General features: G+C 41.6%; 1 protein-coding gene across 1 annotated transcript in view; it reads right to left on the bottom strand.

Annotated features, from left to right (window-relative positions):
• Positions 1-1,789: 1,789 nt before the first annotated feature.
• Positions 1,790-17,646, bottom strand: part of CNTN4 (contactin 4) — a 406,008-nt gene continuing 390,151 nt past the window's right edge. The window contains exons 18-23 of the mRNA XM_052644373.1: positions 17,125-17,359; positions 14,398-14,510; positions 13,655-13,841; positions 13,111-13,223; positions 4,865-5,033; positions 1,790-1,890 (exon numbers count right to left, since the gene is read on the bottom strand). Of these exons, the coding sequence (XP_052500333.1) occupies positions 1,790-1,890; positions 4,865-5,033; positions 13,111-13,223; positions 13,655-13,841; positions 14,398-14,510; positions 17,125-17,359 (918 nt within the window). The remainder of the gene's footprint in view (positions 1,891-4,864; positions 5,034-13,110; positions 13,224-13,654; positions 13,842-14,397; positions 14,511-17,124; positions 17,360-17,646) is intronic.

Raw genomic sequence — 17,646 nt, 5'->3', positions numbered from 1 at the left:
TTCCCTGACAGGCAGGCAGGAAAAATGCTCCCAAAAGACAAGTATCTTTACAAATGACAGAATATTTATTAACAATACCTTTAAAAAAAGATTACATATGCTAGATCACTGGTAAATATCATTAACACTGGGGTTGGGAACTAGCTGGGGTGTTATTTTTTTTCATTCATTTTATTATTTTGTTGATTTTTTTGTGTGTGTGATTTTAAATTTTGTCTTATTTCAACATAGAAGTAACCATATCAAACTAAGAAAGGAACACAGCTTGAAATACTGACAATATATTTTTTCCCAGTTACCACCCTAGTTTTTACACAAGTGGAATCCTGATTATGACTTTATTGGATAAATATAGCTAGAAGGTTGAAAAGTTAACTTATACTCTTTGTAAGCAAAATCGACAAATTACAGGCAAATCTGAGCTCTCTGAGAAAGAAGAAAAGGTGCAGTGTGTTTACAAGTGAAAATTTTTATAGAAAATTTCATTGCATTTTATTTGCACTGTTCCACTAGTGTCAACTTACAAAACCTCCCCCGTTATAACAAATAGTTCTTTTCATAAGAATACGGTTTTGTTGATATTGTCATTTTCCAATGTGTGATTTTAAGATGTAGAAGATAAAGCTTATAAAGCAACAAGGCTACCTACTGCAAAACAGGAGAATCATTGAGATACCATACAGTTGTACTAAAGATCTCTTATAGAGTCATGAAAAAAATTCTTTGTGGCAACTATTTGCTGAAATAGGAGAAATCTGCCAGACTCCTTACATAATTCTGATTTAAAAGAAGGGCTCTATCATTACAGAGATACATATATTATCTATAAGAGATTTTGTAAAGAAGTTATGAATCCATCGACAGAGAATTACTCTTTTCTTTGTTAAATGTATATTCAAAACAGATACATTTAAAGATAGTGAAATTATTCTTTATCCTTTGAAAGACATGGCTGACTATAGTAACTTTTGGCCTATGTTACTACAGGATATGTAACTTCCAGTGTCATGGCTAAGATAATGCTACTACAAAGACAAGGCTAACTTAGTCGAGGGAAAAGAAAGTCTTACCGTACGATGCTAAATTCAGGGGTGGGAGCACTGCTCAAGGTACCTCTCGGGCAGTTAGTTTAGGTTTTGAGATTGTGGCCATTCCTGAAATCATCTCAAGTTGTGTGGAACAACAAAATTCACAACAGGGCTGGAAAACATATTGTACAATGCCTAAATGACTTGATTCAGTGCATCAGACATCCCATGAGTCATTCCTACACAGCAGCCTTGAGTTACAGACTAACCCTTCAGCTGTGCTGCCTCTAGACTCCTGTAGAACCATACAAGGGATCTGCAATGTATTGACCAAGGTGAGTTTCCAACTCTGTCTTTAAAGGAAATATTTTCAAACAATAATCATATGACTATGTTGCCCATACCATTTTACAGCAGAGGAAAAAAATTAATATCTACATTTCATGTTAACTTTAAAAAATCCTATAAAACACTAAATATATAATAAAAAATATGCATATAAGGACATATGTAAACTGCTTTGGTAACATCATATTACAGATGTCTTCAGTGCATTGCAGAGTTTCCAAAGAAACTTCAGACAAAGCTAGATTTGCTTTGAGGAAGTACTGTAGAATGCCATTCCTAAAGAAGCAAAAAACATTTTTTTTCCAGTAATAAGATGTACTTGAACAACAATATTACTTAGTACTGGGTGTCTTCAAAACAACTAGCTAAATGTTGCTTATATTATAAAGAGAAAGTCCTTCGGAGAACTGTCGTCATAAACTGGACCTTGCTGTGAGGGAGATCATGATGGTACTGATGGCCGACAGCGTGCATGCATTTGAAGTGGACGGCCCGGCTCCTCTTGCATAGGCATCTGCAGAGAGAAGACATTCACTCAGCATCCACTCACCCTGGCAACAAACGGAGGCAGAACACAGGGCTCTTGGAAATGGAAGAACTGTCTCAAGTCTATTGGAAATGACCGTCTCTCTCTCTCTCTCTCTTTTTAAAATTTTTAACCTTTTTCTTTTTGGAGTATAGCCAATTTTACACTTTTTCTTTAATATTGGGGTATAGCCAGTTATGGGCTTCCCAGGTGGCACTAGTGGCAGAGAAGTCGCCTGCCAATGTAGGAGATGTAAGAGACATGGGTTCAATCCCTGGGTTGGGAAGATCCCCTGGAGGAGGGCATGGAACCCACTCCAGTCTTCTTGCCTGGAGAATCCCACGGATAGAGGAGCCTGGCGGGCTACAGTCTATGGACTTACAGAGTTGGACACAACTGAAGCAACTAAGCACAAGCCAATTAACAACACTGTGATAGTTTCAGGTGAACAATGAAGGGACTCAGCCATACATACAGATGTGTCCATCCTCCCCCAAACTCCCCTCCCATCCAGGCTGCCGCATGACACTGATCCCTGTGCTACACAGTGGACCTTGCTGGTTATCCATTTTAAATACAGCAGTGTATACAGGCAACCATGAATGTGCTCTCTAAGTCTGTGAGTCTCTTTCTGTTTTGTAAGTAAGTTCACTTGTATCAAGACCAACTCTTATTGACTGTTTTAGTCTCTGTTCTATGACGTCCTAGCTATGAACTTGGGAGCAGGTGGTGGCCATCTCTGGACCTCTATTTAAGCATTTGTTAAGGGAGGGTGTCCACATCTAGCATGAGAAGAAACTTCAAAATAACTGCAAACACTACAGATAAATACTAGGATATCAATGATGCCGCAAAATAAACATTGATGTTCTCTTTCGAATTCAAGGTTGTGCTGGATACAGAGCCATATGACAATTCCTACAAAAACCCTGAGAACCTCTGGTATGGTTATTACACAATTTAACAGATAAGGAAACTGGGGCCCAGAGAAGGAAGATAAGTCTAAGATAAGATAAGTCTTTACCCACTTAGTAAAGACCTGAATTGGGATTCCAACACATATATATCTAAATATACCTATTTTTTCCCAACAAAATAAACTCAATCTTTTTAACACTTTTCCTTATATGTCTTATATTATTTTCACAGTAAGAAGTTATCAACTGTCATTTGAGTTTTATCAAGATTGTAAGATCTCTAACCATCAAAATGGAAAATCTCTTGAGAAAGAGACCATGTTTTATTCATGGCTACAGCCTTATCATCTAATCATTATAACAATAAAATTGCTTCAAATATGTTTTTGTAATGAATTAAATCAAGAATTATCAATCTTAAAAAAACAGTTCTGGAAATGATAAGCAAGTATGAAGTCAGATTTTAAGAAAGTGAGATAAATTAACCCCAAAACAAACTCCAATCTTGTGTTTTTTGTGGCCTGGAGATTACTTCCACATCTCACCATAAATCTGGTTCCTTTCAACAGAAGTTAGAGCCTCTACTGAGATGTAGAAACCAATTCTCCCCAGTATTTCCAAAGAAAAAAATGTGTTACTGTTTGCACGCAAAAGAGGTGTAGTAAATATAAACCTCATCTGGAAGATGACAAATTACTCCTGAATCTGGAGTGTGTTCCTGGTGCAGCCTGCATTTCCCACCAGAAGTCCTGTTCTATTCACTAACAGTAACAAGTGCTTATTCAGAAGAAGGGTGAAGTAACCAGTGAACACTTTCTTTCCTGATTTGAGGCATCCAAATTAGATCAATGCAGTTAAAACTGGGTGAGTGGATACTTTACTGTAACTTGATACAGCAAGGACACTAGACCCATTCCTCACCCAACAAATAATAAAATGGACACTGAACAAAGGGACTGATGCTCAGGACTCTGTAGCAAGGATTGTCTGTGATTTAAAATATCATATCTCCATCAATGCCCTGAAAGTTCCTATCTCCAGCCTTCACTGAACCCCTTGCCTCTTGACTAGTAAGTCCAAAAGCCAGTGAAAATCGACGCTTAGATACCTAATAGCAATCTTATTTGTTTTATTATTGTGGAAAGATACACTTAATGTAAAGGTTACCACTTTAACTATTTTAAAGTGTACAACCCAGTGGCCTTAAGTTCACTCCAATGGTGTGCAGCCAGGACCACATCTAGTTCCAGAACTTTTTCAGCAGCTGGAATGGAAACCCAGTACCCATTAAACCACAATGAACACCAGTGGCCAGTCACTTTCAGTCACCAATCTGCCTCTATGGATTTTCCTATTTTGCCTTTTTAAAAAAATTTTTCGAATAAAATCATACAACAAAAAATAATCTGCTGTTGAGATAGTTGCAAACACAGTATTTGAAAAATAGATTGAATGTATTTGTCTGAAAAAAGAACACACGCTTCAACAGTCTTTGAAAACAAAGATATTCTTGACTATATGTAGTCATGTGTGCTTATGTACATATGTTACATACACAAGTTCAAAATAAACAGTTTCAAGCTCAAAATATTTTCAGCCAAAGACATTAAATTATATTGTATCACTAGAGACAGGCTTCTAGAGCAATTTAAAGAACTCTTTTTTTCTTGTTCTTCCTAAGTCACACTTTTAACTTTCTAAGCTATAATGTGGGGGTTACTGTAGCTGTAGCTGTAAACCACCTGGGTCATATGGAAGATGCTGGGTGACTGATCTGTGGCTGCTTTAATCTGATTATTGATTGTCGAGTGATTAAATCCTTATTACATCAGCCAAGACAAGTCAGACTGTCTTTTGCACGAAACTGTCTGTGATCAGCAAATATCAGTTGTCTAAGGAAGGAGGATGGTATTGTCCATTTTTATCACGTCTTCTTTTTTTTCGTGTTTAATTTCATCTGAGCTCTGGCTCCCTGGGAGGCTTAGGCAATAAGGCAGACAGGGAGAAGGGAGGGGGAAAAAAAAAAGAGAGAGAGGCATTCTTACTTGATATCTTTGGAATTCGAATCTGTTCACTGCTGCTGCCATCTCCTCCATCACTGAATGGCTTAATTTCTATTATATAATCTTCATCAAAAGGCAAAGAAAGCTCCACCGATGTTTTGTTTGTTTCAATGACAGACGTGCTACTTTGCCGGCTCCATCTGTACAGGACCTGCCAATATGGAAGGAACAGGTGTCACCTGCTGTCCTCACAAAGGCTCCCCCCAGGATGCAGCCTTCATTTGCTTCCACCTCTGGGCACCAGTGAAATGTGGGGATGCTGAAGTTGTCAGGCTGCCCACATGCATTTGGAAGGCTCATTTATAGCAAGGGGCATGTCTGCAGCCACCATTTATTTCATCACGAGGAAAGAGTTGACAGGCTCATGTGGCATGGTAGCGGGGCTAGCATGAGCCTAACAATGTGCTGTGTGATCTGACATAACCTCTGGAGACTCAGTTAAAACACCTGAAAAGGTGGCTGCACAGAGCTCAGTTACATATAAGGGTCTTTGGCATCAGAATAGATTTGGCTGCTGTGTGACCTTGGTCCACTTACTTTCCCACTCTGAGCCTCAATGCCCTCATCTGTAAAATGAGGGCAATAATACCAACTTTCCTGGGAAGTCTTCAAGATTGCACAGGATTCAATAAAATAAAGGACTCAAAGAAAGCATGTAAGACTGGTATCTATGAAGTCTTAAAGGAAACAAGAGATACAAAGATAACTTGGCAAAGGTTAGAAGCAAAAATCAGGCATGATAAATTATCATTATTAATCCTTTGGAAAGAGGACATTTCAGTACAGGAAGAGCGTCTCTGAAAGGCAAGGGCAGAAACCCCCTTTTTTTCCCTCCCACCGGGAACCTTCTTAAAGCTACATAGAAAAGGGAGGATATTATAGGACAATTACTGTCACTCTCGAAGTGTCTGTAGCTCCTACAGTGTCACTCACACATCTTTGTTTACCACTTTGGCTTCTGCTGGGCCAGAGTCTAGGCTGGTAGTTTACAGGATGAGATGGCTAACTAGCGCCCTGGAAAATACTTACCACCTGGCATTGCCTACCTTGGTCATCAACAATCCCTATTAGCAACTGAAGATAAAGGCCCAGAGAGGTGTACCTGCCTTTCTGGATATAACAGTTGTGATGAGAACTGTCCCACAAATGTTTTCTGTTTACTCTGAGCCAGACACTCTACTGGCACAGCTATGCTTAATGGTGACAGCATCTGACAAGACAGGCTCTATTATCCGTGTCCACAGATGAGGACACTGAGGCCGAGAGATAGTGCAGAGCTGGTGAGTGACAAGATAAGGGTTTCTAAGCCCATGCTCTTCAACCACTATAACTCATCATTCCTCTTGATATTCAAAAAAAAATAGGGCTGGGTGACATGAATGGTTCCAGGTCCTGGTTCTATGTTAGAAGCACTTAGGGAACCTGGAAAAATACCAATGCTCTAGTCCAGTGATCTCTAATATTTTTGGCACCAGGACTGGTTTCATGGAAGACAGTTTTTCCACAAATTAGGGGTGGAGGGGGGATAGTTTCAGGATGATTCAAGTGTATTATATTTACTGTGCACTTTATTTCTATTATTAGCACATCAGCTCCACTTCAGATCATCAGGCATTAGAAAATGAGGTGGGGGAACCCTGCCATAGGCCCCTGGTTCTCAACTTGGGTGGGGGGAGTGGAGGAGCAACTTTGTGCCCTGGGAGGGCGTTTGGCAAATGTCTGCAGACAGTTTTGGTTGTCACAATGGCTGTTGCTAGTGTTGTGAGTGCCTGGGTCCTCCTATAATACAGAGGGCAGTTCCCACAACAGAGAATCATCCAGCTTGAAGCGGCATCTGCGAGGAGGCTGAGGAATCCACCTCCAGCCACACCCTAGACCTCCCATGTCAGACTCCAGAGAAGACGGGTCCACACCATGGTATGCTTTTAAAAAGATCTTCAGATGTTCATTCAGGGAATCATGAATAACATCAGGGTTCTCAAACCTAAGCTTGCATCAGAGTTGACTAGAGCGCCTCTTAAAGCATCTATCACCGGGCCCCACTTGAGTTTCTGATTTCATAGGTCTTAGTTGGGACTTGAAAAATCTGCATTTCTAACAAGTCCTCAGGTAATACCATTGCCTCTGGTCCAGGGGCCACACTTAGAGAACAATAACACTAGCTCATTTTCCCCTAAGACCCACTGCTGCCACTGTTTAGTCGCTAAGTCCTGTCCAACTCTTGCGAACCTATGGACTGTAGCCCGCCAGGCCTCTCTGTCCATGGGTTTTACCAAGCAAGAATACTGAAGTGGGCTGCCATTTCCTTTTCCATGGGATCTTCCCAACCCAGGGATCAAACCCGGGTCACCTGCTTGACAGGTGGATTCTTTACATCTGAGCCACCTGGAAAGCCCCCTAAGACCCACTATGAATTCTGATTTGCTGAGGTCAGAGATATAGGGTCACTCTACTACTGCAAGAAAACCCAAACACAAAAGAAATGCATCAAATTCCCTTAAAATGGTTCAGATCCCATTTGTTTCCTGGCATTTCATCACCTTTATTTATGTCTCTCTAATACAAGGTGGAAAACACAATTTCCTTAGGGTGGAAAGATTCATAAGCGTCCCCCTTCCTTCTCAGGAGTATCAGTTGTATCAAACTCAGCATCCACTCACTAATGATCAGGCTCAAATAAATCCTGAGGCGCATCCAGGACTGTCAGAGCATCTCATCACAGCCCCTCAGGAACATGGGCTGGCTGATGGGATGCAAGGGCACATCTGGCTTTGAGGAATAAATTGCTTCTTTGATTTACCTCTGGTCCTTGCCAGAGCACAGAGGATTCAACTAGTTTCAAATATAAATCCAAAAGAAACACTTACAGGAAAAAACAGCTCTTTTATCAGCACTGCTTACTAGCCGTGTAATGTTGGGGGCTGAGCTGCGTGCATCTGTGCTAAGTTGCTTCAGTCATGTCCAACTCTTTGCAACCCCATGAACGGTAGCCTACCAGGCTCTTTTGTCCATGGGGATTCACCAGGCAAGAATACTGGAGTGGGTTGCCTTCCTCCAGGGGATCTTCCCAACCCAGGGATCAAACCTGTGTCTCCTGTGGCATTGCAGGCCGATCCTTTCACTGAGCTGCTGGGGAAGCCCTGGGGGGCTGCAGTGGAAGCTAAATGAAGGCCTGTATAACCTTTACGCCACAATGAAGCTTATTTCAGCTTTAGTTCTGTTGATTGACCATAGCCCAAGCTTAGTTAAGCTGATTGACTTAAAGGCAGTGCTTACATTTCTTATAATCCACGGTGGAAGATAACGAGAAAGAAGAGTAAGTTCATGGGAATAATGAAAATAGAATCAAACACTATTGAATGCTAATCATAAGTTTCAACACCATATACCTTGAGATAGGCACTATTAGTATTCTGATTTTCTTTTTTGGCCACTCTGCATGTAGGATCTTAGTTACCTGACCAGGTATTGAACCTGCTCCCCTGCATTGGAAGCGTGGAGTCTTAACTCCTGGATCATCACGGAAGTCCCTATTCTGATTTTAAAGATGAGGAGTCTGAGGCCTAGAGATGTTCAGCAATGTGCCCAAGGTCTTACAGCCAGTAAATGGGGGACACAGCATTCAAACTCAGGCAGGGTGGGTTCACAGCCGATATTCTTAACTAAGACCAGCTTGGCCACCACTGTGGACAAACGGCTTTCATTTTCTGGGGCCTGTTTTCATGAACACAAAACAAAGGGGGCTAGAGAGTAGAAACTCATGGCCCATAGGTCATGTTTGGCTTGCACATTTTAACTATTTGGCCCTCGGTGGGTTTACTTTTTTTTTTCAAGTTAGACGTCACCATTTAAAAACCAAGAAACTACACATAATAAAATTTGGAGTTCTACTAAAAACTGGAAGATATGGCCACATTGGTCAAATTCCTGTCTGGAAACAACTGGTTGGACCTTAGAAGTTACTACCTTTTCTGGGCCATCACAAAGTCTATAGGTACCATGGTCTCCAACACGCCCTGTTATGTCATGATGCTATGAGTCTACCTCAGGACCTTTGCACATCCTGGTCACTATTCTTGGAACACTCTCAGACAGCTGCTTATCTCACTCTCTCCTTTTTTCATGGACCAATTGAAATGTCACCTCTTGATAAAGGCTTTCCCTGGGCTTTATTTTAAATAACATCTTTCCTATCTATCCACTGTCTACTCCCCTCACTCTGAGTTATTTCTCTTGGTAGTACTTTATTGATCTATTTGTTTACTTCTGGCAGGCAAATAACTGAGAGGCTAAAAGGTGAGACTTTGGATTCATGCTGCCTGTATTCCAAGTTCAGGTCTTCAATATACTAGCTGTGTTAATAACACTGTGTCATGTACTTGGGTGTTGCTAAGAGAGTAGATCTCAATGTTCTCACCACAAACAAGAAATGGTAATTAAGTGATGGGATGGAGGGCTTAGCAAATGCTATGGTGGTGATCATATCACAATATATAAATGTATCAAATCAACGTGTATATCTTAAACTTACACAATATTATATGTCAATCATGTCTCAATAAATTAGTAAAAAAAATACAAGCTATAGGAAGAAGGTAAGTTACTAAACTCTGTGCCATGAGTTATTTATCTATAAAACTGAGGCTAATAACTGCACCTGCTTCATGGGTTATTATAAACTTAGAAAGAATTAGACCAGTGCTTGGCACATTTATTGACGATATTTTATTGAAAGAATTAAGCCACCTTAATCCATTTAGATAACCTGCCTGGCTCTGTTTACTTTGTGATACTAAAACCAGATACACTCTCTTTTTAGTTTAAGTGTGATAAAGTAGCTCAACAATTTGTGCTGAAAGAGTATTTGGGGCCTTAAACTTCCTAAAGTCGACTTCTTTTGTGGACTGTTTACCCAAGCCGAAAACCCACCGATCTAGACAATTTAGGTAGAAAAACAAAAAAACACACAGATATGCACCAATGTTTAATTTTTACAGAACTATATATCCTGAACATTGACACTGTGCACGTAGCATTTCAATATCTATAACCAGGTATGCTGAGATCCCTTGGGATCTAAATGAGGATGCGTGGGAGTCTGGTTCCTCCAGTCCCAGCTCTAAAGCGAAGGGAAGGAACTGAATTGAATGGGAAGTCAAGAAGAAGTCAGAAAGGCCCTTTCCCACCTTGTTACTCGTCCACTGTCAGCACATGGAGCATTTCAAACTTCATAATCACCTATTAGTGATGCTCCCTAAGGCAGGAAATTCCCACCCTGGAGGTGCCACTAGATATTTCAGAGATATAATTTAGCTCTACAAGGCACAAAGAATCAACGTGAAAAAACCTTATTTGGGGTTGGCGGTGGGGGGGGGGGGGGGAGGGGAGGCCTAAATACATGGTTTTCCTTGTGCTGTCCTTTTATTATTTCCTGAGATTGTCCTTTCCCTGATTTCAGGATAGGTCTCTGTATCTTAAATTGTAATGTCTTTTTTGTTTCTTTTTTTATTTTAAATTAAGTCTGTGGTTGAACCCTTGTGATGAATATATGAAATAAATACATACTGGTTCGTTCTACCAAAAAAAAAAAAGTTTATATCATCTGATCTGCTGCTCACATCTGCAAAGGTTCCATGCTATCTGACTGTAATTTGTTCCAATGTTTTATTCTAGTTCTACGGGAGTAAAAAGTTCCCCAAATACTGTGGGAAGCCCCAGTTCTTTTCTGGGAGGTGAACACTTCCTTGTCAGCCTTGTGCTGCTTGATTCCCACACACCTGCCTGATTCTGTGCTGCATGGGGACTCTTCTAGATGTCTGTAAAAGTGTCTGTTGAATTAAAAAAAAAAAAAAAAAATATATATATATATATATATATATATATATATAAAGGGCCTCCTTGGAAAAGTGCTAATAAGCCAAGTTCATACGAGTTTCGGAGAGAGGGCGGGAAGACAAAGAAGTAGCAACTAAATGATACTCATTTTTCAATTCTTCTAAAAATGCCTATAATCTTTTAGACCCAGTTCACTGAAGCAGACTTCAGCTTGTGTATACATCCCTGCCCTGTGGAAGCTGATGGCACTCCAAGTCCCTTTACTCAACGCCTTCGGTTTTTGCATTTGTAAAATGAAGGGCTTTGGCTGCATGATCTCCGGATTTCCTGCCCAGCTAACATTTTGCTTGGTTCCCTGAAATTCTTTAGGCAGCTCCCTGCCGTTCAATTTTATTTCAGCATCGGTTTCAACATGCAGTTTAAAGCCTAGTAAAAGCTTCTCTCATGGAGAGAAGCCCCTCCTCATGCCCTTCCTCAGGGAGTGCTAAAGCTTTGGGATTTTTATTGTGTTTTCTCTCTCCTGTTCTACTAGGTGACACTGGAAGCCGGGAGGAAGACTTTCTGTCTCCTGTATTTTTTCCCTTCTCTCCCTTGGTTTGGTTAAATTAATTCAGGCCAATCACATCTGCATCTCTTTCGTGCCGTGTTCAAAGTCCCGGCAGTGTCAGCGTGGGTCAGAGACCTGTGAGAACTGTCTTCACTCTTACCTTCTTTCTTTGCTTCGTTTCAGTCCTTTCTCTTTCATCTTCCAGCCTCCCAAACCCTGTGCCTCTCTCAAGTTGGATAAAGCTAGTTAGATGAACTCTTTCCAATTATTTCACACTAAGAGACTAATGATTTAGGAGTTCAGGAAATGAGGGCTCCCTTCTCACACCACTGTAGAGAATGCATCCTTGGCTGGAGAAATTACGGGGACCATTCAGGCTATGTGCTCATGAGGCCCACAGTCTGAGGATTCACTGTAAGTCATCAGCCAATTACAATTACCCAAGAGGACGGAAAGTACTTTTAAAAATCCAACAAATAGTGAGAGCTCTGGCCATCAGGGAAGGCTTCTCATCTCAGACCCGATTAAGGACGCAGATGTAAAAGGGGGCAGTCCTGATGAGAAGGAATAGAGCCGTAAAGGCTTGGGGGAAATGAAGACACTGGCAGATTTCTCCTTTAGCAGAAGAGAAATGCAGTCTCAGAGAGGTTACGTGATTTACCTGAAGTCACATAGTGACTAGAGGATCAAGACACGGTTGTTTTTGCTCTAGTCTGTCAGACCCTTCTAGAAAGTTTACTTTTAAAAAGGGATCCAGTGGAAGGTCTGTAGATCAGTTCTTAAGGAATATTTCCCTGCTGCAGAATATAAATCACTGTGCTGCATGGACAAAGAACGGTCCATAGAAGGGAAGGTTTCCGAATCCTCGAATCACACCACTCAAGGCTAACTGTGTCAACTCCCAGCCCTGGCTTTGCAAACTGTTAGCGCCTGACAGTGTGCTGCTCGTCACAGCTCCCTACGAAAATGTCACAAAATAGCAGCATGCAGGCTTGATGCATCCTGCCAACTAGTTCTGTTTGGCCTGTATTGCCTCAGATGTTCTTTAAAAGTGAAACAAAATAGGATACTTAAAATGCCTTTTAATTTTAATGACTGTGGCACCACAGCTGCAATCAATGTCCTTTTCTAGTTTATTAAAGTCAGGCTAACATTTATAGGCTCAGGTAAATGAATTTCCTAAAAAATTCTTGTGCATATGTGTATATCCATAGCCAGATCCACACGCATGTATATGGGCTTCCCTGGTGGCCCAGTGGTAAAAATCCACCTGCCAAGCAGGAAATGCGGGTTCAATCCCCGGGTCAGGAAGATCCCCTGGAGAAGGAAATGGCAACCCCCTCCAGTATTCTTGCCTGGGAAATCCCACGGACAGAGGAGCCTGGGGAGCGACAGTCCAGAGGGTCGCAAAGAGTTGGACATGACTTGGTGACTAAACAACAGCAAGAGTATCTCCATAACCAAAGGGACATGAACAAAAATAATTAACCATAAGTAACACGAAGTTACTACTGTTGATTAAAAATGTGATCAAGACAAGAACAAAACAAAATTGACTTTGGAGATATTAAAAATATGGATCTTCATGATTTTTTTATAGACCCAAACACAGGGTGTTTAACCACTTCCGATTGACTCTGTCTGAGACTGAAGTTTAGGCGATTCTCTCAATCCTGGTCAGTTGTCAGGGACCATTTCTAAAACTCAGACCAGACCACTTTGGGGCAGAGATGGAGAAATGAGTCTGTGAGCATCATCTGGGAAAGTGAGGACAGATTCATGAGAACAGTGTGCCCCCATTAACAGTAGGAGTATAGGTGCCTTAGCAATAAAAGAAATTACCCACTTTGTATCCTTTTACTTCTGACTCATTATCCAGGGCCTTCACTTGATCCCAGTTGAGGATAATTTTGGAGTCCGATGAATTCCATATGATGTTTCCGGGGGGTTGACTTGGCGCTATAAAAAAAATTAAGATATACGAAGTCACAGATTATTAAGTCTCAATGGATTCTGAGGAATATCTCCTTCCTAGAATTCGAGAGTGGAGGCAATTTAACGGGCTATTGCACTAATATGTGTCTTCAAGGTCACTAAAATCTGACGAGATACAGCGCTGCAAATGGAAAAAGATTCAGTTGGTCGCCTAACATTCATAGCTAAAAGAAGTAGCCCTTCCCAGTGAGGAGAAAACATTTATCTTTCTGTCCTCCAGAGCAATGAATTTTGCATGGTATTCGGGAAGGTTCAGCTAAAATGCTAAGGTAAATCTGAATCTCCATAATGATATCAATTAGTATGCAAATGATCGCTGGGAGGTAGGGATGGGCAATGAACTTGGAATATGTTTGATGAATCCCTGAAATATTTCTGAGCAAGAATATTCTTACGTGGCTTTCTGGTTGTCACGTTGACTGTTGCGCTGGAGGGGCCTGTCCCAGCCGAATTATATGCCTTGACAGCTAAATGATACAGGGCACTGCCTTTTAAGTTGGTGATTTTTGTTGACGTCTGATTTCCTATTGTTCGTATTTTTCGAGCATTTTCTTCTTTGTCATCATGTCTCCAATATTTAACCTGAGAAAACACAAAGGAAGACCTTGGATGTCATACCTATTGGGGATATCTCCAATGTGATTTTTTTTTCATACAAGATTCTTATGACAGTGTTAATTTTCTGTATAGCAAGTCATAAGCAGAACCTTCAGAACCAAGACCTTTGTGTGCACTGAGACATAACTGGCAAGAAAAAAAGGCCCCCTCTTTGTTCTGAGCTTCAGAGTCAGACGGTAAATTGGCACAACCATTGTTGCTATTTCTCCCCCCCTGACTCCCACCTCGTTTTGAGGCCAAGTGATGCTGGGTGTATCAGAAATCAAAGCTCAACTTGCCAACCATCTTATATATGCTCAGACCTGCATGTGTTTGGACAGAGATCTCTAATGCAGAAAGGAGTAAGCTCACAGCAGAATGCTCAGTGCTTTCATTCGTGCCCCTCTAGAAGCCATTGTTCTCTAAAACAAACGTCTCTACATGGAACTCGAGGTCTTTTTTCCATCAGTGTGTGTGTGGAAAGTTCTCACTGAGGGGTAGAGACCCTTACCCAGAACCAAGGCACCCATCTCTTGCTTACCTCATACCCTTGTATCCGACCTCTATTCTTCTCCATGGGGGAGGCCCAGAAAACTTCAATGTCTGTTGCAGAAAGACTTCTGGCAAAGATGCTGGCTGGTGGTTTGGTGGGTTCTGCAGATGAGTGTGGAAAAATTTATGACTCTATTAGCTATATTAAAATAGGGTTCTGGATACTGGCATCATAGATGCAACGAATCCATTATTATAGACTAATCTTTACTGATCATGACCCAAACATTCACTTCACAGAGGACCCAGGATTAACGGCTGGGAGGGGGTGGTGATGGAGACGGTGCTGATGAGAGCTGTTCAAAGTCTTTGGCTTCTAAATTTAGAGTTAAGTGGAAAAGACTCTGATGCTGGGAGGGATTGGGGGCAGGAGGAGAAGGGGACGACAGTGGATGAGATGGCTGGATGGCATCACCGACTTGATGGTCATGAGTTTGAGTGAACTCCGGAAGTTGGCAATGGACAGGGAGGCCTGGCGTGCTGCAATTCATGGGGTCGCAAAGAGTTGGACATGACTGAGCGACTGAACTGAACTGAACTGGAAGGGAAATAAACCAGGAAACTGAAGTTTAAGAGCCAAGTTCTCCTAGCCAGCAATTTATTTAATATACATCCTTCTTAATTAGCATTTATCATAGGTGAGAGTTCTACTCGCTATTATGAAAATGAGAGAGACAGAAAACAGGAGAATCAACTGACTTGACTAAGTTATAGGAGGGCTGGGTGACAGTTCAGTTCTGCACAGCCAGTTGCATGTCTTGGACAAGTCATTTATGCTTTCTGGGCCTTAGCATCCTTAGTTGCAAAGGAGAGTCTAGACCAAGTCTATCCCCCACATTTCAGTTCTTTTTGCCAGATTTCTGCCAGAGCTATGTACCATTTTTATGTGAAGGTTTTCCTGTCAGTGGTCTTTCTTAAGGAAAAGCTTAGGCATACTGTGCGCTGTAACTTCATGAAATTCTGGTTTTGATTTGATGGCTATAAATTTTCGGATGCAATTCAAACCAATATATAACTATCAGATATTTTTAAAGGTTCACCTAGAACCATTAACAGTAACTTGTGTGCTCCCTCTGAAATCCACATTATGTTCCAGAACATGCTGGAGGTGGAGGCCACTAAGGTTGTGTCTATTTATAATAATGTATTATTTTATCTGTGTGTTAATTCACTCAGTATTTATTAGGGGTCTGTGTGGCATACATGTTCAGACACTGGTGACACGAAGGTGAAAAAATAAATATCTGGCCCTCAGGAAATACACCTTAGTGAGAATATAAAACTATAACTCAAAATTTATGATACGCTGAGATGAGAATTATAACAGAGGAATGTTAGGGTACAAGGACAAAGAGAAGCAACTCAGTCAGCTGGCCTAGGGAAATGAGAGAAGGCCTTAGTTGCTGCTGCTGCTGCTGCTAAGTCGCTTCAGTTGTGTCCGACTCTGTGCGACCCCATAGACGGTAGCCCACCAGGCTCCCCCGTCCCTGGGATTCTCCAGGCCTTAGTTGTTCGAGCTGAATTTTGAAAGATAACTGTGAAATCACAAAGTGGGCAAGGCAGAGAACATTAAGAGAAGTTGAAGCATATGCTAGGGGCTCAAGCTTCTTTGGATAACTGCAAATCCTCTGGCTATGGTTGGAGCATTGATCAGGCAGGGAAGTGAGGCAGAAAAGAGAGGTAAGGGTGAGATCATGGAAAACTGCTGAGTCTAAGGGGCTGACTTCTCTGTACAGAACGGACTGCATCTTCACTTACTCCAAATCAATGACTCAACTTGCAACTGTTTTAATATGGTCTCATTCCGAACATCAGCTTTGAAAGAATGAAGGTGAATGCCAGTGGAAATGAAGACCATTATGCAAGGCATTCTAAGAGCAATGCTGGCACAGAGGCAGTACAAATAGAGAGAACTCCTCCGCATGATAACACCATGGGTGACAGTGAGAACAATCACATTGCTTCATGACTCTCTCTACTTAATAACAATAATTTTTGAGTATACTATGACACATGAAAAGTGGTAAGAGGAAATGCAAATTATATTTTGGCGTTCACCTAAAGGTACAAAATATAATTCTGTTGAAAGTAATATTATATATAAATGGAAGATCTTCTATAGTGCTTGTGATTTTGGTTCTTAGCAATGGAATTAATAATGGATATCCATTTGTTTTTATATATAATGGAGTTGCTGTCTTTCTAAGAGATTGGTGGAAGACAATGAAATGTATTTTTCATACTACACTTTTCTCAAGTCAGGATATGACTTCAATTTATGGGTAGCATGCTAAATTGATGGCACATCCTGAAATCAACATCTAGGGCTTCCCTTGTGGTCCAGTGGTTAGGAATCCACCTTACGATACAGGGGACACTGGTTTGATCCCTGGTCCAGGAAGATCCTACATGTAGAGTGGGAGGTGGGCAACTTAGCCAGGGCACCACAACTACTGAGTTTGTGCTCTGGAGCCCACCAGCCACAATTACTAAGCCTAGGAGCAGCACGTACTGAAGCCCTTGCACTCTAGAGCCCATGTTCAGCAAGAGGAGAAGCCCACACACCGGTAATGAGAAGTCCGCGCACCGCAGCTAGAGAGCAGCCCGTGTTCTCGGAACCTAGAAAGACCGCACGTAGCGTCGGAGACCCAGAGCAGCCATAAATAAATACACAAATGAATGAAATCAGCATCTTAGAATTGAAGAAGCATCATACCTTCTTCTGCAGAATATACCACCGTGGTGGGACTGAAAGGGCCCTCTCCTTTATTGTTGAAGACACCCACTTTAACCTCAAAAGGAGAGAAGGGACGCACGCTCTCATTCCTGAACACATATCTGGAGGCATCAGCGGAGGCTAGCACCGTCAGCATCCAGATCATTTTGCCGTAGGGTCGGAAGGCCACCACATAACCAAAGCCTCTGCCATTCTGTAACTCCTCAGGGACCGTCTGTGGAAGTAGGGAGGTGGTCTTCAGAGACTGCAGTAGCTTGATTCAAATGCACCACCACCCACACCCCATCTTGCCTCCATCCTGTCTCATCGTGGGTTTTGTAGAGTCTTCAGTTTGGGACTTGCCATCAGTCTAGCTTTGGTATTCGGAGGGGACTGCAGCAGGAGTTTAAAAACGTCACCATAAACCTGCAGTGGAGAGCCTGGCCCAACTCCGAAATTGTTGGAAATGACGGTGGGAGACACTGGACAGTTGATCTAAAAACCAACATTTCCAACATGTAC

The sequence above is a fragment of the Budorcas taxicolor genome, chromosome 1, assembly GCF_023091745.1.
Source record: "Budorcas taxicolor isolate Tak-1 chromosome 1, Takin1.1, whole genome shotgun sequence".
NCBI lineage: Eukaryota > Metazoa > Chordata > Mammalia > Artiodactyla > Bovidae > Budorcas > Budorcas taxicolor.
The sequence above is the reverse complement of the archived record's forward strand: the minus strand, read 5'-3'. Positions and strand labels throughout refer to the sequence as shown.